The following is a 25,958-nucleotide window of genomic DNA, read 5'->3' on the forward strand; positions in this document are numbered from 1 at the left end:
TCTATTTCTCTGCCCAGCCCCCAGCTACCCATGACAGGGCTGCCTGTGCATACCATGGGTTTTATGAACTGTGTCTGATTATCATCAAGCACAGTGTGGAAGACTTTACACCCAGATTTGGGCAGTCAGTGGAGGCAGGAATGGCACCATGAGAAAGATTCTGTGGCTGTGACCTGCAACTTATGTGCCTGCACACACAGGTGCAAGAAGGTGATACAGGACATAGTAAATCTGTGTTACCAGGGCAAGCCACCTCCTGCTTGAACACTCAAGGGCAGTGAGATGTATTCCCCTGAGCTACCACCCACTGATAATGTTGCTGGTATCTTGGCATGTAATGTACATAAAGGAGAGGACAAAACAGAGGCTACAAAAAACTTCTAGCCTGACTCTTCAGTGTGCAGAGTACCTCCGGACTCTCAGTCCTGGGTACCTTCTGACAGTAACTGCAAGAAATTGAGCTGAACAGTCAGGAATTGTCTCTGGGAGATGCCATATTTGATAATATGCACAAACTGTCTGAGCTGTGAACCCCTGCTCCATACATACTTTGTATATACCTCACTCCAATCACAGCTCACAGAAAGCTTGAAGTAAACACCTGACAGTGATACACAGGCTACATTGATCTCAATAGCACACATCATAAATCTCTGACTGTGCTGTTTAAACAAAGCCTAAGGGTTTAAAACAGCTTGTTCACTTCGTGTAAATTATAAAACAGATGATGCCAGCTACAACAGAGAAAAACGTCCTCAAAGAGCAGTGGGATGCACTGTGCAGCTATTTGAAAACTTCTGAACATTCATCTTTCTCTTACACAGTAGAGCAAGTCAGTGGCTCTCTGGAAACGACTCCTTTTCTGCTACCTCATCAGCCAATAAAAACTTGTCAGAAAAGACTTCAAATTTACCTAAATTAACAACCAGCTAAGACAGATATATAGATAGGGAGAAGTGTAGAGCCTAAAAAGACTGGGGGGGAAACATTTTCAAAAACTGCAAGCATAAAGCTAAATAAATAAATCTAGAGTGAATGATAATAGAAAAAATATTACAAGTATTAAATAGTTCACTAGCCTGACAGAGGAAAGAAATTAAGAGCTGTCAGGTGTTGAGGATGGGGTCAAGACAAGGTAATTGCGCTATAAATAGTGAAACCTTAGCTTTTAAAACTACAAAATACTCCCTCCCTAACATTTCTGGGGTCTAAAGAAGCAGTACCAAATCAATTTATTATTCCAGCTAGGCCAGCTCACAGCAGCAAGGGCTGAGGGGGAATTCAGCTAATTCTAATATACCAGAATTTGATCAGAGACTGAAATTTTGTCAGTCACAGTCCTTGCCTCTAGAAAGGAAGGAGTTCAGACTGTTGTGGAAAGGGAAGGAAGGAGTTCAGACTCTTTGGACATCAATGGTAGTTCTCAAAGAGACGTTTGAGACACTGTTGAGCACCCAAGTGCTTCCTTCCTGAAGGACATTCCTGACAGACGCCAGATAAACTCAGGTCCAGGGCCCAGGAGCAGAGCCTGGCCAGTTCATAACACAGGAGGGCAAACTCCACTTCTCCCCCATCCTGCTGTGACCTACAGCTCCTGCCAGCTTTCAGCTCAGAGCTTTTCCTTGCTCCTGCAGGCCACAGACAGGGCTGGAACTGTCACAGAGAACTAACCAGGCTGTAGAAGGCATCTGGAAACCAGACAGGTTTGCCTTTCCATGGGAAGGAGTGGCTGGGGAGTCAGCCAGCAGCATCCTGAGCCCATGGGCACTGCTAGCAGAGGGCACAGTAGAGCTGCAGCTGGGAGTAGAGCAGGCAGGCCCTGGGCAGAGCTGCAGTGTGTGATGAATATCCTGACAGGGATCATGCAGCTGTGAAGCAAATCTACTACAGAAAATACAGGCCACTACTTCTGAGAATGAGATGATGAAGCATCACAGGTCTGGTTTCTCACCATCTGCCAAAAGTACAGCAGTACATCACACAGCTCATCTCTGACATCCACACAAATGTGTTACTGCAGGTGTGAGCCACAACTTGAGCTGTCAGGATGGCTGCTATTGACAAATCAGAAATGTGAATAGGCTGATAGGGCCTAGATCTCTGAAGAAAAACACAGATCTACCCTGGTCATTTTTCATTTCAGAAGCTATTCATTTATTCTCATTTTCTGGGGATAGATAACTTGACTCACATTTTTAAGAATGCTTAAAATGACCAACTAACCCTTAAAAAAAAAATCAATAAACCCTCAGCAATGATATATCCAATGTTATTTTCAAGATGCCTGTATTTCAAGGCACTGCATCACCTACCTTTATCAGGAGCAGTTCAGTTATGTACTTGTCTAAGATTACTTCTTTCTTTTCCAATTTCAGTATGATGTTACTTTTATTCTGTACCTTGTACTCCCTGCAGTGATTTTCCCTTTCTCCTGCAGGCTTCTTTAAGCACTCAATCATAGCTCTGTTAAGTCCCTTAAAGGAGAAAAAGATGAACAAATTGTTGCTCTGCAATTAGTTAAGAACTTCATTACTCTATGAGACATGCTCATTAATTAAACCTATGGATTTTTTTCTCTGTACTTCCTCTAGAATAAAATTTCTTTAGAAAAGTCATTACAGACAGAAGCTTTAAGTCCTGCGTGCCAAATCCCAGCAGTTTAGAAATACAGATGTAGTATTTCACACACTCAAAGTGCTTGCTCTTATGGGATACAGCTAGAAAAGAAAGAATATATCCTGGAGTTGGCAAGGTGAACTGTGACTGAAAAAAACCAAACAACCACAAAATCCCTCAACAAAACAGCATAAATGGCCACCACATGGCTATTTTCACTGTACCCCAACCCATATACAATCAAAAAAGGTATTGAGTGTTCTGTTAAAAGTCTATTTTCTACACATTACCAAGAACAAAATAAACACACATTTGAACAGCTCGTTGCAGCATATATTTCAGTTTTATTTATAAAATCAGATGCTCCTTTAAAGTGTACAGTTAAAATCACAACTGTAAATTCAACCACAGCTGAATATTGTTTCAATAAAATACTACCAACTGATGTAAAAATTCATTCAATTGTGATTCAAAACTCAATTCAGTTGGAAGATAAACTTACCAATACATTACTCATTCAGCAAGTATTTACCACACTGTAAAAATACATGAGGGTCCCTTCTGTTCATAGCAATGCCATGAAAATATCTGCACAACAACTCATCTTTTTAAAAACATAATTCTACATTTATGAATACAACAACAACAACAAAAAAAATTGCCAGCGAAATCCTCCGAGGGTTTCCAAACTGCTGACACCCCCACAGGGGGTAGTAACTGCATCAGTGCTGTACCAGCATGTTTTCCCTCTGACCACTAAGTAAGTGATTTTTCAAGCAGCTCTAAGCTGTCTGCAACATTTTGCCAGGCAAAACAAAGCCACAGAAACGAAAAGAGCCAGGTGCAAAATCTGGCTGCAACACTCACTCCATTGGCCTTTCTGAACAGAACTGCATCTTGCTGTGATCACTCCAGCACACTACAAAGACTGAAAGATTAGTAAAAGCTGAAGTAAAACCTGCCAGTTCCTGAAAACTTATGGAAATGAGGTCAAAGGCTTGATAAGGCATCTCATTGCAAGATGAAGTTGTGGTTCTAGCAGGGTAAAGAGTACCTTGGGAAAGTTTGGGGGTTTTTTTTATTCTAAGGGGATAAAAACTGCTGATTTTGCAGCCAAGACCATTTGATTTTGGGTAAAATAACTGTCTCATCATCACACAGGGCACTGATTCAAGTGCTCATTCCTCTCACATTATTCTCCCACACCACAATTTTTTCCATAACCCAGGACGTGTGTAGCCCCAGAAAAGGGATCTCACACCTAAGATTTATCCAGGATTACAAATCTGGAATTCAAACTCCTAGGCACATGAATTTTCATTATATAGGGCCAGAGGGTCTATGGTATTCACTGCAATTCAAAAACTGTCTGGGCTTTCTGTTGCTCAATGATTCTACTGGGCACAAATTTACAGCAGTAGGGGGTACAGAAGGGTTAACATCTCCAAAAAAAAACATAGGTAACACAATCAGGTTTCTACATACAGAATCTTGATCACTTGTAGCAAAGACAGCACAGGATACAGCAAGCGAAGATTCCCAAATCTTACTCCTGAATTTGGAATGAACTGTGGGTATGGCCCTTTGTGTCTCTGCCTCTTTTTATACAGCTGGGATAATAATGGTCGTCTTTTTGACATGTTCATGGACCTATGGATCAAAAGCATTATTCAAGTGTTAGGTACACATTGCCATTCTCCTGAATTAAGTCTCACTGTTTTACAAAAGAGATGACATGTCTGCCTGCTAATTAATTGCAAATCAGCTCATTTTCATACTTGTGAAATAAACTAACACTTTCAAACTCAAGAAATAAAAATAATGGACACAAAAGTCTACTGTTACTATAACTCTCCTTCTGGCTTAGGGTTCCAAACTATTTTGAAGGAGACAGCTTTCCCTACCTGAAATATTCAATTTAATCTACTTCACTAAGCCTCAAAATGCATTAAAGCAATAATTTTAATTTAAGCACAGCTAAGTAGAATGGATTCTAGTACATAAGTCTAATTTGACAGCTAAGTTAATTAAGAAGTTCTCCAATCAAGAAAGAACTCTTACACAAAGTATCTGATTACATGTTTTAGAGCAAATATTTTAGGCAGTGTGGTTATAAAGCAGAATACCATGTTTGGAAAATGCTGTAAGAAGGCTAGGAAAGGTGTAAGATACTACCCACATCTTCCAACTTGAATACATAACCTGCTACATGTAAACACCTACTGAAGTCTCTTATTTTAGGAGGTGTTTGAAGTTTGAACACAAGCAGCACTGAGGATATGTGGATCTCTGCTGATTTACAACACAAGAAAAAAAACAAGTTCAAGCTGAAAAAACTGAAAGACAAAGAAATGTAGCTTTAGAACAAATAGAAACCAATAGGCATAAACAGAGCAGGCAAAAACACTGAAAAGAAACCCCAAACCCATAAAAAGAATGCTGCCTGAGTGAAATTAGCCTTGAAAACTCAAAATTCTGTAAAAATAACTTTCCTTAAAATAAACTTTAACAAGAAAGATTGTCCCTTGACTGACTTTTACAAGTAAAGAAACCTTTAGATAAATACAGTTTTCCTTCAATGACCTGCAGATTACAATATTTTCCTTGAACCTTACCAGTAACTGAAACTAGAGCAACAAAAATATTTCACACAGCAACAAAAGGATTACACAGAACAAAAGGGTATATAACATACTACATCCTAGAACTCTTTGCTGAGAAAGCTAAGGTGATTAATAACACCACAAGGAAAATCTGATTACATCCAAGCTTTTGATAAACAGAGAGGAAATCAGACAAAATGTGCCAGGTTTTTAGCCAAGCATGTCCTGTTTGAAGAGCACTTTGAGACATTAATGAGAACAAGTCTTTTTACATACTGAAAGTGATTACCATGTTCTGAGCTACAAATTCCTTTTTCATCCATGGATTTCAACAGCCAGAGACTCCATTACAATGAAAGAGGTTGTATCTTATGCAGGAAGTCAACAGTGCTAAGAAATAATGAATATGTGGTTTGATGTTCAAGTTTAGCTCCACAACATGTGAGTTTTGAAAGCAGAAGAAATGAAGTTAATTCTTTTTGGTTTTGGCATCACCACAACAAAAACAAATCAGAGAAACTGCTTAAATAATTTCCTATTTTTTATGTCTGGTTTCAACTCCTCTAACCACTCAATAAAGAAAACATTAAGATACAAACCCACCTTCCCAAGCACTACCAACATAAGATAAAGGATTGCATGTAAATACTTTAATTGATAATTACTTGCCTTGATAGAGAAAATTTTCCATGGGTCTGTTTTTAAAAAGCAGAGCCTTTTTAATTGGTTGAATACTTTTGGATTGGTTGGGTTTTTTTTAATTGCTGTGTATTTACAAACCAGTTATCCTCAATTAGTTTATATATCTGTCTTGATAAAAACAGCTTTAAAATCAAAAGCTGTAAAACAACTCCAAAACCCACCTCACAAAAAACATAGGAAAAAATATGCTCCTTTTCACTTCAGTTTACTTCTTTTCGACGGGCACAAGCTGGCAAAAGGCATTTGATGCAGAATAACCTGGCCAGTTTCAGCTGCTCTTTAAAAAGCCTATTGCATTCTCAAACCAGCTACATTATACTCTGAAATACAGCAATTTCAGAGCCTCAGAATATTTGGATCTTTAGTTTAGACCTTTAAATATTGAACAAAAATGAAGAGTACTGTAGCTTGGCTTCAGTATGTCCATCATACTTGGAGAGTAAATATGGTCTGAACAGTAAATTCATAATCACAAGTTCTTAAACACTGCATCTTTTCACACTTAATTGCCAATTTCAAAAGAACGAACAGCCAAACCAAAAAAATCCTTGCATTTTGCTCATTTTTGAGCAGTCAAAGGTTACAAACATAACCCATTCTGTGTCAAGTCTATGAGGTCAGAAAGTGAAACAGCCTCCCACTGAAAGATTGTCTTCAGAGTCATGCCAGGAGTGGAGGGGTAATACAGGAAGATTGAGTTTCATGTGTGACTGCTCATGTTGGTAAGAGATGGCCACTGAGATTCACTGCTGGTATGGAGCAAAGCCAGAGGGAAGGAGGGTGAGAATTACACCAAGCAGTTGCACTGACACAGGTGCTGATGTCCTCAGCGTGGCAGGACTGGAGGTGGCTCTCCCTTGTTTTCCATGTTGCCATCAGCCACTGCAGCCTCACAACTTGCTTCCCTGCTGTCACACGTAACACAGCCCTTTGAAAAGAAGAAAGAAATAGTACGTTAAATTCTTTTTATGAATATATTTCTAAGGGTCAAATCCCATGGAATGATACATTGCAATCTCTTGAAACCTCTCACCAATGGGGTGAGATCTCTCTAGAAGCAGAGATTATACAGGTTCTTGCAGATACTTGTACCTGCCACTTCCCTTGCCTCAGAGGTCAGTTAATTTGATTAGTGGAACATACAGTTCTACCTTTGAGATAAAAAGGCATGTGACTGTCTTGAATTTGAAGACCTTATCATTCAGCTTTATAAGCAAACTCCTTACTGAAGATTTGGACTGCAGCCTCAAGAGCAACTGCAGCCTCAAGAGCAACAACACTGACCAACAAAAACAGCTGAAATGCCTGAGTATATCGATATTTTTCTTGTTCTTGAGAAACGGTAGAATATTGAAACAAAGTCTCCAAACAGTAATTCTTGCTACTGTCAGAAGTCTGGTTGTATTTACAAAATCACAATCTGCACTGGAAACATGAGTTTCTGCTTAGGAACAGTTTCAGGACCTTAGATAGAAAATAGCAATATTTTCATACCAATACATTCTCTAACATTTGAGATTATAAACATTCAACAGAATTTTCAAGAAGATCACTAGACATAATTTTGCTATCTGAATCAAACACAGTGTTTTTAACCACAACAGGACACACATTATCAAAGAGGTCTTAGGAAAACAAAGACTAGTTTTCTGGTCTCGTTTCATAGCCAAGGACATCCATCTTAGGTTTCCTTCTCCAAGAATAAATACCACATCTCAGAATGTCGCATTTGATAACCCCAGCCCAACATGCAGTGCTAAAACAGACAAGAGATTTTTCTGGTGCACAAGTACATGAACACAGCCTTAAAAATTTCTATACAACTCAACACTGGAGCTGTAGTTCTCTGTGGGACTAGATCTGTCTTGCCATTCTCCATAGCACCTGGGAACACTTTAAACTGATTAGGACATTCTCTAACACACATCAATACAAACCAGAAGCAGTTTAGCAGAGTGCCCAAGAGTTATACCCACTAAAATAATGAAGTATTAAGATGGAATGAATGAATACACCTACAAAAAAACTGGCTATTTTTGTGTTTCTTAAAATGCACCTGACCCTCCTCTGTGACTGAGCATTTTTCAGCTTCCTGAACACGCTTGATCTAATTTTTACTGATATCCCAGCACTATATGCTATTCAATTATAGCAACAATTTTATATGAAAAAGAGCAAATTACTTAATACAAGAGGAAAAAAACAAACTTTAGATGCCTTACATGAGATTAGGACACCCATAACCCAGCTCTGTAAGATGGCCCTGGCAGGGATGAGCTGCAGCTCCTCTCCCACTGCTCACCTGGGTGCTGATTTGCAGGGGGACAGTCTGGGTCCGGATCCATGAGTGCACCTCTGCAAGCTCCTTCTTCTGCCCGTCTGTAAACCAAGGCTGCTGCTTTTTCATGACTGCCAGCTTCTCCAGATCCTGCTTTAGAACTTCCTCTTTGATTCTGCAGGGAAGAGATACCTGTGAGCACACTGTACTACACAAGCAAGGCAGGCACTGACACTGAGAGTCTCTTCACCACAACCTATGGCTGAAGCCTAGACAGCATCAGCTGTTGAAAGGGAACTGTACTTTGTACCTTATTTGCTTTGTAAGGCTGCTTTCAACACTGGGCTAACAGTCTGAGGTTTGTTTGCTGCTGGTTTTGTTGGGAGTTTTCAGTTGTTTGGTGTGGGTTTTTTTTGTTTTATGGCTTTATGTGGTGCTTTTTTCATGTGGAATATAATTGCAAATTATATGTGTATAAGCTAATTACAAGCAACTTGCAAATAACCTGAAGTTTTACCCCTTTATGCAAAGTACAGGAAAATAACCAATCCCCTTAATATTTCAGCAAAAAAGGTTACATGTTACCTTCTTTTAACAGACAGGGGGAATGGGAAAAAAGTAGGCAAAAGTAAGTAAATAACCAGGCCTAAACTGCACAAAGATAATCTAAGACACCTTCTTGAAGTTTCATTGGTATGTGTGCTGTTTCCACAGTCTCACTTTAATCCTGTAGTTCCATGAACAATTCCAAACTACATGTCAGAAATTGTTGATGTTTTCCAACCTGTTTGGCATTTGGTAATTCATTAGAACTCTCTCAGGTGTGTGATCCATCATCACCCAGGCTGACTCATGTTTCGATTTATAAGCTGTCCCTTTTTCTTCTGCTTCCTGATTCTTCTCTTCTTTGGAAGCTTCAGAAGAATAATTACTGGCAAAATACTTGCTGCTTTTCCCACTACCTGCTGAGAATGACCATGTAAGGAAAAAAAAAAAAAAAGGCAGATGCCTGGAAAATCCCAGTAATTCAGCACAAAAAGTACACCATCCCCAGTGTATTCTTGCAAGTTAGTTCTGTAACACAAATACAGGTATTCCCAATGATTGCTCTAGCAATTACTGCCTATTGAGAATTCAGAGTTAAAGTGCATTCTCTCAAATTATTCAAGATCCCAAAACTGCATTCACTTTTCTCAAAATTAATTGGCTCAGCTTCTCTGCTTCTGAGAGATCCTGCTCTAGGCAGATTTACCTTTAGTCAATAAAGATGTAAAACAGTATCTAACGCAGAGAGAAATGATGATGAGAAAAATGAAGAGTGACTTCCAGGTTAAAGGAATAGCTTCTTAGACTCACATTTCCAACCACAGTGACTGAAACAAACTTGGCTTCAAACACTGAAAGCCAATGAAAAGTAAATGATCTTACATGGATGTTACATGGATTTCCCATCCCCACTACAGTATCCTCCTATTAATTATACGTTAGCAAGCATCTAGTACCAAATACCTAAATCTTGGGACTTCCCTACCTGTGCCAGGACCAGAAGTCTCGTTGAAGCTAGAGCCTAAAGAACCAGATAAAGCTGATCCACTGCCTGATGCTGCTGAACCTGAACCCAACTGTGACTCCTTGTACAACGAGTGGTCAGGAAATTCAAGAGCAGCACTGTTAGCACTATCTTCTGGATCATTATCCTGGAGACAAAAAGCAGATCCAACACATCCACAGAAGTTACATTTAAGTATGCAAAAGGAAATTCATTCAGTTACTGAATTTGTCACACGTTGACCAAGTTCTCATATCAATTCAACAGGTTTAGAGTTTTTAGCTCTGAAAATGAGTGGTGGTTTAGAACTCAGGATAACACTCTTCATGGGTGAAAATCAACAAGCATCTGAACTCTAGTTTACTGGTTTCTGCTGTAGATACTTCCCCAATTTGTCAGGATATTGTATGGTTGGATAAAGTTAACAATTTCTGCTGACAAGAGAGGAGTCAGTTCCCTTCACATCCTGTTAGATGGCATGAAGCAGCCATACACAAAAACCAAAGGTGCACTACAGGGAAAATGAGTCTTCCCCTGATTCGCTATGCGAAGCGACTGCTTCAGCAGCTCCAGGTACACCAGCTCCCCTTTCAGGACCCTACCCTGCAGTTTCAGCTGATCCAGCCTTTCCAGCCCAATCTGGATTCAGGAGGCAACATTTTTTTCCTTGCCTGCAGAGCTCAGATTCCTGCCTCTGAGTTTACCGCGGAAGTTGGAGAGGCCTTTTCTATGCCCATGTATGGAAACCGACCCACACGGATCCCTGTTCTTCTTTCATTAGCTGCATCCCTGGGAGACAGAGGGAGTAATTAGAAGAGTATCTTCCCTTTGTTTTGGTTCTCCATAGACTGTGGGACTGGGTGAAAAAGGATGCAAATTGCGCAGCACTAACCAAGTTCCACATGCATAAAAGCCCCAAACCCCAAATTCTAGCTGACAGTTCCATTGAAAAGGCTGCTGCCAGAATGCTGAGCAGAAGCAGCTTGTGGCAGCCTCAGATCTCATATTTCTGTCATTTACTAAGTGCCCACACTGTACTGGTACAAGTTCCCATAAGCACAAGTATAAACTGCTTTCTCCACCTCCTGTGCTATTTGTGACCTGCAGCCTACATAGCACAGCCAACAGAAAAAGCAGCTAACAAAATCTGTGTCCCTGACACACAGATCATCACCACCGGTTTTAGTGACAGAACACAGTGAAAGTCAGTTCCTCCTCTACATAAAAATCTTCGTTACTTACGCATTTATCTTCTGCATGTGGCTTAACATCAGCACTAATGGAAAGCTCCATAGGTTTTGGCAGCTCTTCTTGAAGCAAATTCAGCTGAAGTGGGGAGCTGCTCCGTGAGCTGCTCAGCAGTAGGGCCTGGTCACACTGGCCCTCTTGCTGGTCCTCCACAGATGAGTGAGGAGAGGCTGGAAAGGGCTGATCCACAGAGTGTGGTGCTACTGGTGATGGAGCACAAGGAGGGGGTGCTGGAGGTAGTGTGGTGCATGGATATGAAGAGGGTGGATAAACACACTGAGGGCTAGGGAGCAAGAGAGGCTGAGGCATCTGAGCATACATGGGGAAACCCTGAAAAAATACAGCCATAAACCCTATGTTTGGGGGATAAAGGACTGGGTATGACTGTGTTCCACAGCACAGCTGTGATGAGGACATGGACTGAGGTTGTAATGAGCGAAGGGCAAGCTGCTCTCCTTCAGAAGAGGCTGGAAAAGTAGACACTGGATTTGAACAGGCAGGAAATCCCACAGGAGGATGGACATTCAGGCTGGAGGAGCTCAGATAGGATACTTCTGCGGGAGAGAACAACTGTTTCTGATTTGTTCTCTTCTCACATGGAAGACTATTTCTATTTTTACTAGAAGAGTGGCTATCTGAGCACTGTCTCTGAGGTTTCTGGCGCTTGAATTTTCCATGTTTTCCTTTTTTACAGCTAGCTGGGCTGATCTGCTTTGAAGGGGAATCGCCTGAGGAAGAAAAATAAACATATTCACTAAAATGACAGACCCAGGGAAAAAAAAAGAGAGAAAAAAAAAGAGGAAAAACACCCAGATAAATGAGTGTGGCTTATTCAGAGATCTGACTTTCCTCTGGATAACTCTTCCATAAACCAGTGATGGATTTGCTGACATATCTACAATATCTTCCTTCATGTCATCAATTTTCTTATTGATCACTTTGGCTTATCCCAATCAGATCTTTTATATTCTTTCAAGGGGAGCAACAAACTACCTGGGATTTGCAGGCTTTATTGCAATAACTATCTGCTTTGTGAAAAGTCTAAGATAGCAAGATCCAAGATGGAGCAGACCTTCTGTGTGGGCAATGTTGCTGTCAAATCTTGGCAATCCAAAGGAATCATTCTGCAAGCAGCCACAATAAGACACTCACTAAATTATACAAAGGAGAACCAGACTTCATGGCTAGGTTAGCCTTGTAAATCATCTAACAAGTCTTTATTTCTCAAAGCTGCTGCCTACCTTGGCCACAGGAATGTCTGTTGTTACTTCTGCTTCCTTGTTGAAGGTAAGTCCTAAATGGAGAGAGCAAGACCCTCTGTCGGAACTTGTCAACATAGTTCTGCTCCTCCTTTTGAGTATGGGCTGACAATGTCTCTTTTGTTAGCCCAACTGGCTTTAAGTCCTCAGGCAGCACTGCAAGACTCTGAGAATTCACAGGAGGCAGCTCAATTTGTTCACTTCCAACAGCGGCATCCTCCATTGTAGTCACTTCTTTGAAGAGGGAAGAAAAGAAATCACTCTTTGCTCTGCCCTTCTGGTGTCAACTACCACAAAAGCCAGAGTGTTACACAGAAAACAACCTCATCTGACCTACTGAGCAGAGGCAGGGGGAGAAAACACCCTTTCAACTCAAATATAGTTACACTAACATCAACTGAACAAGTTACTTTGCATGGTCTGGAAAACTTCAAATTCACTTTGAAGTTAGAGGCACTTCTTCATATTTTCTTAGTACAATAGCAGCTACATACTCTTTTAATTTTTGCTTCTTCCTGCATTAAAATGAAGTAACATTGGCCCCACAGTAATTTTTATTTGAATCCTCAATGGCCAAAAGCACATTGTTGTGTTTGAGGTATATGCAATGAAGTTCAAGTGGAAAAGAAACAGTGTAGTGTGTTAAAAACTATTTTACTAAAATACCCTAAAAACTTCCAAGCTCAAGTTTTTCTTCACAGCACCCTGAGAAGTATCTTAATTTCAGATATTCATTTTCAGAATTCAAATTCACTGAGGACATACCTTAAATGAACAAAACTTTCTCACCGTGTACTTCAGGCTGGAAACATTGTGTAAATTTAAATATCAGTCAGTGTTTTGTGCGTGTGAACAGTACCTGATTCAGGGTGTGGGACATGCACTATAGTGCTGCTGTAGCTGCACTGGCTGGTGACAGATATGACACTTGGAGCCTTGTTGGACAGGGTCAGGTCTGCCAGAGGAGCTCCCACCATGCCTGCAGTTGTCTGGTCTTTCAGCGTCTCTTCCAGACCAGCAGATATTGGCGTGTGGGACTCAACTGCTGACAGCATAGCAGTATCTATTGGCAAATGACAAAGTTTCTACATGGAATTCCATTCCAAGCACTATGCTCCCAATTCATCAAGTCTCACTGGTTCAGAAATAACCAGTAACTACGCAGACTATTAAATAAGACAGTCTTATATACTCTTATATACTAAAAAAAACATTTACATGCCAGTGCAATGTCAGCACATACTAAATGTGGCGTCAAATGAGTGAGCAACAGAAGGTTCATTTAACAACAACAAACAAGAGTTTCTTTGATGCATTCAAAGACTTAACATTTTAGCTTATGTTTAATTGGGAGAGCTAGGCAATTTAGGCAAATATTTACTAAATATGTACTAAAATACTGTTAGCAACACAACAGTTTAAAAAGTGGACAAACCTTGGAACACACAACAGTGACATATAAAAAAACCCCAAATCAGTTTTTGTGGTTCTAATATGATTGTCAGTACACTTTGTGTTACCTTCCAATGCCCTGACTTCCTGCTGACTTTGCTGGACTTGTTTGTCATCTTCTGAAGATGACGATGATGTATTTGCAGAAGATTTACATTTCCTTTTCAATGCTGGAATACTGCAGCTCTCTAGATATCTGAAATGAAAGCATATCACAGGAAGCTCTCTACTTTGGGGGGGGTATTTTCTCCATTTGGAAATACAAATATTTGAACAATCCAAACTGGAGATCCAGAGGTTGTTAACTAGTATTTTAAATTCACTGCAGGAAGTTCTGGACACGTATCTGCTTTCCAAGTAGCATTTTAAATAAAATCTATCACTCTTTGAGGGGGAAGAAAAAAAAAGAAAAAAGAAAAAAGATTACATTATCCACTGGGTTAAAAAATACTGACATTTTATAAGTTATATAAACTTTTTGTTTTATATGGATGTTCTCAGTGTGTAATAAGACACTGACATTTTATGACCATCAAAATTCACTTAAATTCCTATTGCACCAATGACAAATGTCAACAAATAGCTGCAAACAGAATCTTAGGTCCTAAACTTTTCATTGCTGTGTAATTCAGATTGGGCAATCCATCCCAGTGCTCAGAGAGGCAGAAAACTTTACAAACAATCCCAAATTTATCTCATGACTCAAACCCCAGACAGTTTAAGGCCAATGCAAACTGCTTGGATATTTACTTTCTACCAATTAATCTTAAACTTGTATCACTAAAATGGTTTCATAGCTTATTACCTGATGATACTATCAACACAATTGATCTGCTGATAGGAAGGAACAGGAGGAGTCTTCTTTGGATCATCATAAAATGTATTGCCTGGTTCTTCTGTGCTATCCCCTCTCAGTGTCTGAAGAAAACAAGAAGCAGTGTGCCTCTTCCCTGGAAGAGAGGAAACCTTTAAAGGTTACTCTCAAGGGCATCTAAACACTACCCACACATAGATATATAGATATATATATAGATAGATAGATATAGATATATATATGTGTGTGTGTGTGTATACACACACACAAATATATACTGGAATCCACATAATGATACAAGGATGTATGACCTATGACAGCATAGCTCTCATTACAAACTTATTCTGCATTTTCATCTCAATTTATACGTTTTGAGGCAAGGAAAGGAGAGTGGAAAGATGCCTGAAAAAAGCCAACCCCCCCCCCAGCACCTTAAACATCCATTTGAAAAAGCAAGCAAACACAAAGAAAATAGTGTATAAAACCCCCTGCATTTAAGCTGCAAATAAAGGTGTAATTAATATTACTCTTCTTTCAATTTATACATCACAGCATTCAACCCATTATTTAACAGTAATTCACAGCTTTGTATACCATGGATACACTGGCCAGAGTCCTATCAATATTGACAGTACAATCCTCTAGAACAACACCAGCAGTTCACTTTAATATAGAGTATCACAGAGAAAAATGTTTTAATACAGATCCCTATGATATTTGAGCATCCAGGTTTTTCCATGTATTTGTGCTACAAACAAACTGCAGATAATGTGCACTAATATAACATTAAGCACTCAGTAACTAAATCCCTACTTCAGTGGGAAGTGGGGCCACATTGTCCAGCCTATGATAATTTCTAGGAGTTCACATAAAGTAACCAAGGGGAGCTTCCTCATTACTTGCTACAAGCAAGTGTGCATTTTCACTAGAAAATGTTAACATACAAAAAAGGATAAGCCTGTTAACCTAGAAAGAGACAGATATGTTCCTCCATATTTTAAGGAGGAGTTAAAAAGTTATTGCATCTACTGAGGTTATTTTTAGGGGTGAATTGGGAGGAGGGTAGGGAATTTGTTTGTTTGGGTTTTAAAGAAAACAAACCTCATGTCTAAGCCATGCTAAAAAATGCCATTTAAAGTTCTTCAGCGTAACACCAGGTAGCCAAACTCATGGCTACAGATGTACTGGAGTTCATGTTACCTTAAGGATCGTAACCACATTAACTTACCTCCCAAAACTTCTGAGTTCACAGCCTGTTCATTTGCATTCTGTGGCTTGCTCCTCGATGCAATGTACAGCTGCTGCCCCAGGTTCTTTATTCGGTTGACATCTGCACAAACTTGTTGCAATGTCATCTTGAGATACGAAAAAAGCAAAGTCAGAATAAAATTACTACAAAGAGGCCACAGGAGCTCACTTGGGTTCTTGTATTCTTCAAATTGAAAGGAGTAGACTATCAGCCTAAGCCTGGTATCTGTTGGTATTTGTGAACTTAGCTAATCCAATTATCATGGTTAATATAAGTAAATTAACCATAAGAAAAGCTCAAACAGCCTCAGCATCTGAATGTTTTAATACCTATGCCAAGCCTTGTGAGTGGGAATAAGCTGATGACTTACTCAGGAGCCTCACAAGGAAACTAGGTAATTGCAATGCTTATATTAGGACAGCACTACTTCCACTCTCTTCTACAGCAGTCAGCAAAATTTAGAGCAGAAACCAAAAGTAAGCACTCTATAATTAACCAATTTAGCTTGAACATGGTTTTATTCTTCCCACTTCAGTAAAATTCATAATGAGAAGCACAAATGTACAAAGTAAAGATTTTCATTTTTACAGGTGTATTTTCACTTCTCTGCACGCAGTGACGCATTTATAGACTTACTGGTTCCTGTGCTTCCTCTGCACAGTTCCCATTGGAGTCACTTGAAGATGCTATGCTGATGTAGTGCTCATAAGAGCCACTGCTTCCAAGGCTTCCATAACCACTGGAAACATTGCTGTGAACTGGCTGTATGAGAGGGGAAAAAAAATTTAAAAATCATCCTCTGAGAGAACAAAATGAAGGAAACAACATACTTTGCAACACAGAACTTCAAATAAACAAAGACAGTCAAATGAAAAGTCAGTATTTGTCTGGGCTCTACCACTTACTTAAGAAGAATTCTCTACCATGCTTCAAACTGATTCAAGATGCAGATTTACCTTATTTACCTTTCAACATAAAGACTTGGCAAAAATGTGAAACAAATTGTTCTTTTTTTTTTTGGTAATGAGGTGGGACTGTATCCATGTAGAACTTTCCTTTCACACCTTTTAAAAGACCATCCTCAAAAGAGCCCACTAATCAGACTCAAGCTTCTTTAGCCTCTCACTCAGAAGGCCAGCCTGTGTTCTGAAATTCTTTTGCCTTCTTTACCTGCAGAAGCAGTTTGTAAATTTGTCCTTGTAATTCTCTTATCTCTTTCTCCACGCTGCTCGTTTCTTTACTTCTTGGGGCAAAGACATCTTCATTCAGAGGGCTTCTGGAGAGAGCCAACAGTATTTCACTGTTCATTTTCATTTGATGAAGATAGCTATAAACACTTAGAACAGATTCTTAATTGATTATGATTATTTTATTTTGACTGTTCTGCTGAGTCAACACAGAGGAATGTCATCTGTCCCAACAGCTGCTCTGCTGGGGTAGTAGGGCAGAGCTATGAGAGCAGGGAAGCTCCAGGGAAGTCAATACACCAGCAGAGACACCAGTTAAGGCTGACAAACATCTACCCCTCTGGCTCCTTCACTCAGAAGGCAAACTCATACCCCATAAAATCATGTATAAAAGATCTCTTTGAAAAGTCAGAAGGCCATTCCCAAAAGCCATTTCCTCTAAGAGAAACCAGGTAAGAAGGCAGTCAGTCATATTTTCAAATTTCTTGAAAACTAAGGAGAAGCATCTGAAAAATTAATTTGTACGTTCAATATTAACGGCATTTTAAAAAGACGTTGCCTTGGTAAATATTTAAATGCTGTACCAAGTAAATATGCCAAAAGAAGGTCAATTAATTGGGTTCTTCTGGTGAGCCAACCATGAATTAATTTTAGGTAATTATTTGTTAAAGTGATCTAATTTTATGCTGCTTTTTAGCTTTTGCTCATCTAAAACTGGTACTTTAATTTGGGCATCAACTAAGCAAAAACCTGCTAAAATAAAAAGCTGGCTTTGCCTTTTACTTCAAAGTAATTAACTTATTTTCACACGTTATAAACAAGACTAATGCTGTTCTGAAGGAATGGTCTGAAGACAAATGCTAGGCTGTTGTCACATCTGCAAGAGCAGATGTCTCTAGTTCAGTACTTAGACTGTTTTGTTTAGCAGAGTAATCAATGAAAAGCATTTTATTTGATCAATTCTACAACTGACTTACGTCCGGACTTTGTGTCGGCCAATGATGAACACAACTTTCCTGCTCCAAGGATTCACAAAACTGGACCAGCTGGTGTCCAGTATGACATAATCCCCATTTTGAGTACAAAATCTAATAGGTAAGTGCTCAAAAGGGGGTTGGCCAGCAAATTTCAGTACTGAAAAACACAATCAAGAAACAAGATTTAGCTTACATTATGACACAGTAGTGCAAGCACAAACACTAATAACTGGGGTTCTCAGAACTTTGGGACTGAATTCACTTTGATCTCAAACTGACTGCATGAGTTAATTAGTTAATTTTTGTCTAGACTGCTGATCAGTCACATGTCAAGCAGTATGATAAAGGTATGATAAAGCATCGTAAAACCAACAGAACTTCCTCTAAAAGCAGCTCTTACTTTTCCGGTGAATAGTGATCATCAAAGGACGATCTTCTGGGTGCAAATACATCAGTATGGATGTTCCAATTAAATCCTGAGGTAAGTAACCCAACAAAGGCACTGCTCTGAAACCCAAACACATTATCACAGGTTATAATAAAGTTTTGACTACTTCCATCCTTAACCCTTTGCTGGTCAGTGAAGTGCCCATGCACAATCTACAGTGAAATAAACTAAGGCTACAGAACATTTTCCCAACCCATCTCATAATCCTGCACTGTAATATTGACACAAATACCCATGACAAACATTTCTGTGCCTGGAGATTTAACAGATATTCACATTTGCAGGCAGTTTTGTGCTTGTTTACATGCAAAAGGAAAAAAAAAATCAGATCCTGAAGACAACAGGTCATAGGCAAAATGTCAGCAATTATGCTCATTTTCCACTGCTGATGCTACCACAGCTCCCTATTGCCCTAGATAAGGAAAACTGACTGCAGTTCTGTTTAACATGTGTTTTAAACCAACAAAGGAGACTACATGTATGCAGTGTGAGATGTTTTCCATGAGTGGACTAACACAAACTGTTTTGTTTAATTACATATTGCAAATCACACAGTTCAGCTACTTTACTTGGGTCTCCAGCTGCATCACTAAATGATTTTTTCTACCTCTCCATACACACCTCACAGGTCTGAAAAACTCAAATCTCTCACCTGTCATCTATGTCCAGAAAAACACATCCAGGGGTGTGTGTGGTGGTGAATATTCTTTTATCCATAGGAATTCGAGGAGCTAATAGAAACAAAATATGCACTAAGACAAAACTTGGGCATTACTGTTGCTCATGATATTTACTGGTTCCTGAACTTTATAATGGTTTGCTGCTTTCTAACCAGTAACTCACAGAAACATTACAGATTTTTAGGTACTACAGACTTCTCTCAAAAATAAAAATAACATGTAGAGGTCGAATGCTTTGGGGCCTGGCAAAGGCAGCACAGATATTCTGGATTTGCATGCATGCACACACAAGCTGCAACTTACACAGGTGAGATTACCCAAGCACAGGTTCTAAACAAAGGATGAAGACTTTCATACACTGCATTTTTTTTTTGGCTTGGATTTTTCTCCAGCGAGCATCCTGACTTGCCTTCATATCCAGAGTGGATTTTCTCAGCCAAAGCTAAGCAGCAGGACTCTGCATCCACACGGACAGAAGTGCACACGTGGACCAAGTATGGGGTGATTCGGAAGGGGTAACAACGTGCTTCTTGTTCTTGATCTTTCCCACCCCTGAGGAAAACAAAAGGGATTAACACCCCAGTTTCAGGACTCACATACTGTGTGCCAGGGCCAAGAGCCCTGCCCAGAGAAGTTATATTGAGCACAAACCCAAATAACCACGTCCTATGCATACTCCTTTGAGATCCAAGGTCAACACACTCAGCAACACTGACCTCCCTCCTGCTGAGATCAAGTAGATGTTTTGTCTCCAACACTTAAATTCAGAGGCTGTCTAGAAATACTCTTACTCTAATGGTTAAAGACTATTTTCTAATTCTCAGTCCAACTGTATCCGCAAGAACCACTCATTTGGTTTTGTGCTCTCCTTCAAGTTAAACAGCCCTTTTTCTGCTTGCTGTTTATTCTGTACCATTTTTAGGAAAAAAAAATAAAAAAATTAAAATATCTGTCTCCCTCAAGGTTAGTTTTCACAGACCTACATAAGAAAAACTGCTCCAGACTTGGTGCATTGTTGTTCTCTATCTTCCAAAAGGATTTGTCTTCCTAGAATGTGTTTGAACTGTAGCAACATTCTTGATGAGATCTTAACCAAGGCTTTGCAACATCTGCAGTAACAACTGGCACCTACTAAAGTGCTTTTCCACCTGTTATAATTTCAGTATCATACCCAGCTCTTACAGAAAGAATTGAGTTAAATTTTTGAAGATAATCATTCACACTATAAGTTACTTTTTTATTCCACACTTGATTTTGTAAAATGTTTCTAGAGAGAAGTGAGTGTTGTAAAAACTACTTCTGACACTTCTGTCTTTGGGAAAACAAAAGATACAAATGGAAATTGGATACAGCAGAAGTCTAACTCGTAAAACACCATTTTCTTACTTAAGCCTAGAGCGTGTGCCTGTGAAAAAATATTTTTACTCATAAAGCCAACAAAATCAAAAGATCTGTTACGTAAGGGAAGTAGAGACCGATGTTGTACAAAAACATGGAGAAAAACTGTTGTAAAATGTTTATGTATCCAGTTCCCCCAACCTAACATTGTTATCTGTCCAGCTATATCAATTTCAGATGCCCTTATACCATTCAAGAGACAAAGGTGGTTTAAGAACTAAGGCTGTTGAAACACATATGAATGAATCAATGACCAACTGAAAGATGAGTAAGTGTTGTATCTGCTCAGAAGCAAACAGTTCTTACTGAAATCTGAGATCACCCGAGTCCAGGACAGAACTGCACTGAAGACTGAAGGCCAATCTCATTTTTTTTTCCTCCTTTAGCTCTAAGATTAGTCAGGTACTAAGTAACAAACAGCATTCACAGCAGCAGCAAGTCAGGCTTCACAAGCCTCAGGAGTCAGGCTTCACACTGGGACCTAGGTGACCTTAGTTTGCATTAAGGCTTCTGCCCCAATCTCTCAAGCAATCTTAATCTCAAGCAAAACACTCTTTGCCTCCACTCTCCAACAGTAAAAGGGGAAGCAGCAATTTTTCACATGATCATTCTCCTGCATGACAGTACTTAAGGAAACCAATAGGTCCAAGAGAAAAACATATAAACAGTTTTCCTTCTGTCCCAGTGCAAGTTTATGTATCATTCTGGGAAAGATGTTCAGAATGTGCTACTGGATGACAATATCAAACACAGAAAGCCAATTTTGTAATGGAGTTTCATGAGCTCACACTGGTCAGCTGTGACAATAGAACACTTTCTGCTAGTACTGCACCCTTTGTCAGCCTTCACTGAAATGAAACTTTAGCAATACACTTACCTGATCCTGCAGAAAAAGGATTTCACCTGGGCATATTCATATGGAGAAGCTAATAAGATGAACACATTGAAAGTGTCAATTAATTTCCTTAAAAAGGTCACACCTATCAGAACTATTTTAAACTCTGCATTCTCCAGACTTTCCGAGCAAGACTGAAGTCTCACAACCTACTCTTTATTAGCTACTGAATTGTCTGTTCAATAGTATGGCTGACCTGGAACTAAGTTCAGAGGAAATTAATATTAAAAAAACAAACAAAAATAAACCAAACAAATAAAACAAAAGCAAAAAAACAAACAAAAAACTCCAAATCAACAAACCAATCAAAGCACCAAAAATCCTTCTCCAGTCCATCACTATGAAAAGGAAAGGTGGTATTTCCTGGCTTTATAAGCCAAGTAACAAAACCTATATATAGACAAGAAAACCACAACTCCACTGGTGTGCCACTGCTCTGCTGGGTAGGCACATCACTGGCATCCAAGTTGTGGAATCCCTGGCATTCAAAACCACCAGATGTATCATATCCTTTGATACCAAGGACTTTGGACTTCTCAGAACTGATGCCAGATCAGTCATGATAGACCATGTCAAGGTAGGCAGAAGACACAGCCGTGGCCTGCAAGCTATGTTTGAACTGCTCACAAGGAACAGAGGACTCAAAAGTCTCAGATTAAACACATCCAGCACCAAATAGCAAATCAGCTTAAAACCTGGGTTTGATGAGCTGTGTTCACAGCAGGCAGTGAGTGGATCATGAAGACAAAGCACCTAAGCAACCATAAGGTGTAGATTAAACAACTTTAAGCTCATAATCAGACTTATTTTCTTTTCAAAAAGCCCGTTTTCAAAGTGGAAATGAACAAATGAGGCTGATGCATATTGCTAGCTTAAGCATTTAAAATGAACTACTACTCTGTCTACATTCTGCAAAGACAGAAAGACACACAGAGCATTCAAGAGCACTGCCATGTCCCACCTGTTTGACTTTCCATGTTCCAAAGGGGCAGGTGAGACTGATCAGTGTGTGTGTAGAACACACTCACATCCTGAGGCACAAGCAACTCCACAAACCGGGAAGAGTCCAACACTTTCTTCTTACAGTTCAGAATAGATGCTGCCTGCTCAGAAATATGCACTATGCGTCCAGACAGCAAAGAAAATACAGCCACAAATGTGTCCTGGAAAACAAACATTAAAGGCAATCGTTGTCTGAAACATGGTAGTGGTAACACAAGGATAAAAAGCAAAACAAACCAACCAACCCCAAACCACCACAACCTCAGGCTGAGGTTCAAAAATGTGTTGGGTAGTGCTTGATCTACTACACTCTCCAGTGCTACAGCAGTGTACTCAGTATTTACAAATGCTAGTAAGACTGCATTAGTCTTCTCGAAACAGATTAATGCTTATCTTTGCTCTAAATGACTGGTTATCACTCCACACACTCCTCCAAAAATTTTAAAGGATTCACCACAATTCCACACACAAAAACATTCTCAGAGCTTTCCAATATTTTTTTTTTTTGTATTTTTACAAGCATTAACAATATTTTTGATACAGCATCCAACAGTACTGAATTTCAAGAAACACTTCTTTAAAACAGAACCAGAAAGCAGGACATATATTGCAAAACAAGAAAAAAAAATTAAATGCAGAGTACAAATAGAAACCAAAAGTGCCTCACAACTATGGATCTGATTGATTTTAAAAACTTTCTGCTACCTCAAGAGATTATTCTGCTGTAAAAGAATTCTCAAAGAACTATTTGTTGCCTCTGGCAAAAAAAAAATATAGTATTTCTTCACTCAGTATTGTTGGGTACTAACACAGCACATATAAGACACAATCTTGATTGATCTTTAAAAACTTGAAGGTCTGTCTGGCTAAAATGTAAAGGCCTTCAATTTTACACATTCTATTTCCACAAAACAATGTTAGGAGACTAAATTTAGCAAAATTGAATTAACCCCTTGAGTGTGCCTGAATTCTTACAGTGTTTTTTGGAGTGTGTTCAGATGCAACTGCCACCAATTCTTCTATGCTGTATGTCACCACATCTGTCTGAAACACTCTTCGGTCATTCAGAGCCTGGAAAAAGTCATTGTTTGCTAATTGGGGAAAAAAAAACAAAACAGAAAAAGCAAAACAAACACAAGGAAGTCAGTAAGGAGACTACTTTGAAAGTATTTCTTACAGCCCTTGTACTTTTGTCATCTTTTTGGTGAAGTCCAAGGTGAGATGAGAAGGTCTGTGCAGTGACAAAGGGAAAAGGAATACTGATTATACTACTGGAATAATCTCATTTTGTTACAGAAAACAAGCATGAAGAAGTAGTACAATTTTAGCTACTTAGTTCCCTGGGAAAACACAAGCTAACCAATAAATTTTCAAAGTGGGATGGGTATACTATTTTCTCAATATACATAAAAGTTTACTATAGGCACCTCTTAGCTATGGGTCTCTGAAGAAAAAGAAGCAGTGGGGGGGTGTATCTCATCAGCAAAGATAACAAGGTTATTTAACAAAAAAACTGGCAAGAAAACCATTATGCTTCAGGAAGTCAACTCCTTGCAGGATAACTGGAATGCATTCTTTTAATGCTACTTGTTGCCAGACACATCTATGCAAATCATGCTGTTGTTCTTCCAGATTTTATCCACACGTACCTTGGACCTGCTGGACACACTGCAAGGCGTAGTTGAGAGCACTGATGGTACTGGGTTTGTTAGAACTCCTTTTTTCTTCAGGTAAACACCTTTTCATTTCTTGGATCATCATCATCATATCTCTGTGGGACTGGCTCCAATTCAGCTGCTCTCTGTAACACAAAAGTTAAACTTTACCAGAGAATTCTGGTGTAGGAGATTTTTTTTTCTTATCACCCAATTAAAATTACTCCCTAAACTAACATTTTATGGGAATGGCTACAGAGTCATGCAATATCCAGGAATGTCCTAACGCTCATTCACTAAATTTCCTGTTGTATTTTTCACTTCTTTGCAATTGAAGCTTTTCTCATCGACCTTCCTCCTTCCCACCTCCAGTGTCATGGATGGCAAAGTCCCATCGAGACCATTCTGCTTGCTAAGATGCCTTGCAACTTAACAAAATAAGATTATGTTTATTCTGTATTTTCTAAATATCACAGGTATTAAAATAATTAATAAATGCTGATTCTTGATCTTTCTAAGTTTTCCTAACCTTGAAGGCTGTACCTGGTTATAAGCATCTCAGGGAACCATGAGGTTCCCAAAATACACCTGATGCAAAGACTTCATTCCTCGTGACTTTAAAGTCTTCATCATCCTTTTTAGCTGTCGATTTCAAAAGCTGGAGAACTGTTAACAGATAAAATCTCCCTCTCCCTATATTTGCTTATTTCACTGACTAAAATATAATCAGTCAATACTGTCAAATCAGATTCTAATTCTACAGACGAGATACGGACATTTTTTCAGTAACTTTTTTTCCAGTTGACACTATCATTAGTATCGTACTCTTACTATATAAACCATTACATAAGTGTAAGTATTGCGTGGCAACTAGACATGCCTGTTCAACGCTACATACATTGCAGTGCTTTAACTCTTTATTACATCAAAAAAAATAAATTACTTAATTTCTGAACTCTCGCGAAAAACGTTATTTCAACAATTTCTGCTTTGGTACTGCTTAAATAAGTCTTTAGCTGAAGTAGACATCTAAGCTAGCCAAGGGTCGCTGACGTGCGCGGCTCAGCCGATGTCAGAATGAGGCACGGCTTACGGGAGCCGCGAGCAGCCCGGCGCCCAGCGCACCTGCACACGCCGCGGCCCGTGACCCCCGGAGCCCCGCAGCGCCAGGGCCCGAGCGCCGCTCCGGGTCCCCGCTCCCCGCCCGGCCCAGCACATCCCCGCGCGCTGCCCGGGTACCTGTTAGCTTTTTCGGCGGCCGAGCCGCCGCTGGACTCGGGGCTGTGCAGTTCGGTCCCGCCCCGCCCGGAGCCGCTTCCCTCGCACGCAGCGCACCGAGCGCCCGCAGCCCCCCTGGGCGCCGCCGCCGCCTCCCGCCCGGCCCCAGCCCAGGCCGCGCCGCGCTCCGCGCTGCCGCCTCGGCGCTCGCTCGCGTCCATCCCGGATCCGCCGAGCATCACAGCGCGGGGGACATCGGCTGCCGCGGCCGCAGGGCACGGCCGGACCCTCGGCCCGCGCTACGGGCGCCGGTGCTGTAGGGAGAGCACGCGCCGCCTCACGGGCCGGTGGGAGGAGCGCTGCCCCCCCCCCGCCTCCGCCAAGCGGTCACCGGGGCCGGTTCTGCGCTCCCGCGCTGCTCCCCGCCGCGCGCCCCCTCAGCTCGCTGTTGCCAGCGCGGTGCCTCCCAAAGGGGCCCGGCGGCCTCCGCTTCGCCTTCCCGCCCTTCCGAGGCCGCGCCTCTCCCACCGACCCCGGGCTGTCCGCGCTCCGGGCCGGGAGCGCCCTGAGGGGCCGCGCCCCGGCCCCGCGCCGTTACGTAACGCGGCGCACGCGGCGGCCGCGCTCCCACACACCCGCGCCACGTGCGGCGCGCCCCGCGGACAGAGCAGGAGGCGGAGGCGGGGTCGGAGCCGCTTTATTGGAGGAGAGCGCGAGCGGGGGGCGGA

The 25,958-nt window shown here is 40.6% G+C and overlaps 1 protein-coding gene across 8 annotated transcripts; it reads right to left on the reverse strand.

Annotated features, from left to right (window-relative positions):
• Positions 1-2,940: 2,940 nt before the first annotated feature.
• On the reverse strand, positions 2,941-25,451 carry PER3 (period circadian regulator 3). 8 transcript variants are annotated; one of them, XM_088066487.1, is made up of 21 exons: positions 25,252-25,451; positions 24,007-24,158; positions 23,333-23,448; positions 22,317-22,518; positions 21,338-21,386; positions 19,472-19,614; positions 19,035-19,113; positions 18,335-18,441; positions 17,935-18,091; positions 16,941-17,070; positions 16,407-16,532; positions 15,750-15,876; positions 14,513-14,657; positions 13,776-13,903; positions 13,115-13,318; positions 12,238-12,489; positions 10,991-11,724; positions 9,731-9,896; positions 8,984-9,164; positions 8,224-8,374; positions 2,941-6,849 (listed from the first exon to the last, which is right to left on the reverse strand). In XM_088066487.1, exons 1-21 carry the CDS (start codon positions 25,449-25,451, stop codon positions 6,748-6,750), a joined length of 3,651 nt encoding a protein of 1,216 aa, XP_087922613.1. In that variant the 3' UTR covers positions 2,941-6,747. The 8 variants fall into 8 exon arrangements, with proteins under 8 accessions (XP_087922613.1, XP_087922618.1, XP_005528380.2 ...); XM_088066492.1 differs by having other exon boundaries at positions 16,941-17,043; positions 25,252-25,325; XM_005528323.3 differs by having other exon boundaries at positions 8,984-9,161; positions 16,941-17,046; positions 25,252-25,325.
• Between the last annotated feature and the right edge of the window lie 507 nt (positions 25,452-25,958).

Source organism: Pseudopodoces humilis, chromosome 24, assembly GCF_049639895.1.
Source record: "Pseudopodoces humilis isolate 2021_Gansu_Grassland_sample_001 chromosome 24, ASM4963989v1, whole genome shotgun sequence".
In the NCBI taxonomy this organism is placed as follows: domain Eukaryota; kingdom Metazoa; phylum Chordata; class Aves; order Passeriformes; family Paridae; genus Pseudopodoces; species Pseudopodoces humilis.

What these genes read in the sequence shown, in the direction of transcription:
- PER3 (XM_088066487.1), bottom strand. Translation starts at nt 25,451, where the DNA reads ATGGACGCGAGCGAGCGCCGAGGCGGCAGCGCGGAGCGCGGCGCGGCC. An exon ending in AACACACTCCAAAAAACACT is followed by an intron (nt 22,519 to 23,332) that starts GTAAGAATTCAG and finishes TTTGTTTTCCAG; the next exon opens with GACACATTTGTGGCTGTATT. An exon ending in GATCACTATTCACCGGAAAA is followed by an intron (nt 18,092 to 18,334) that starts GTAAGAGCTGCT and finishes TGTGTTTTTCAG; the next exon opens with TACTGAAATTTGCTGGCCAA.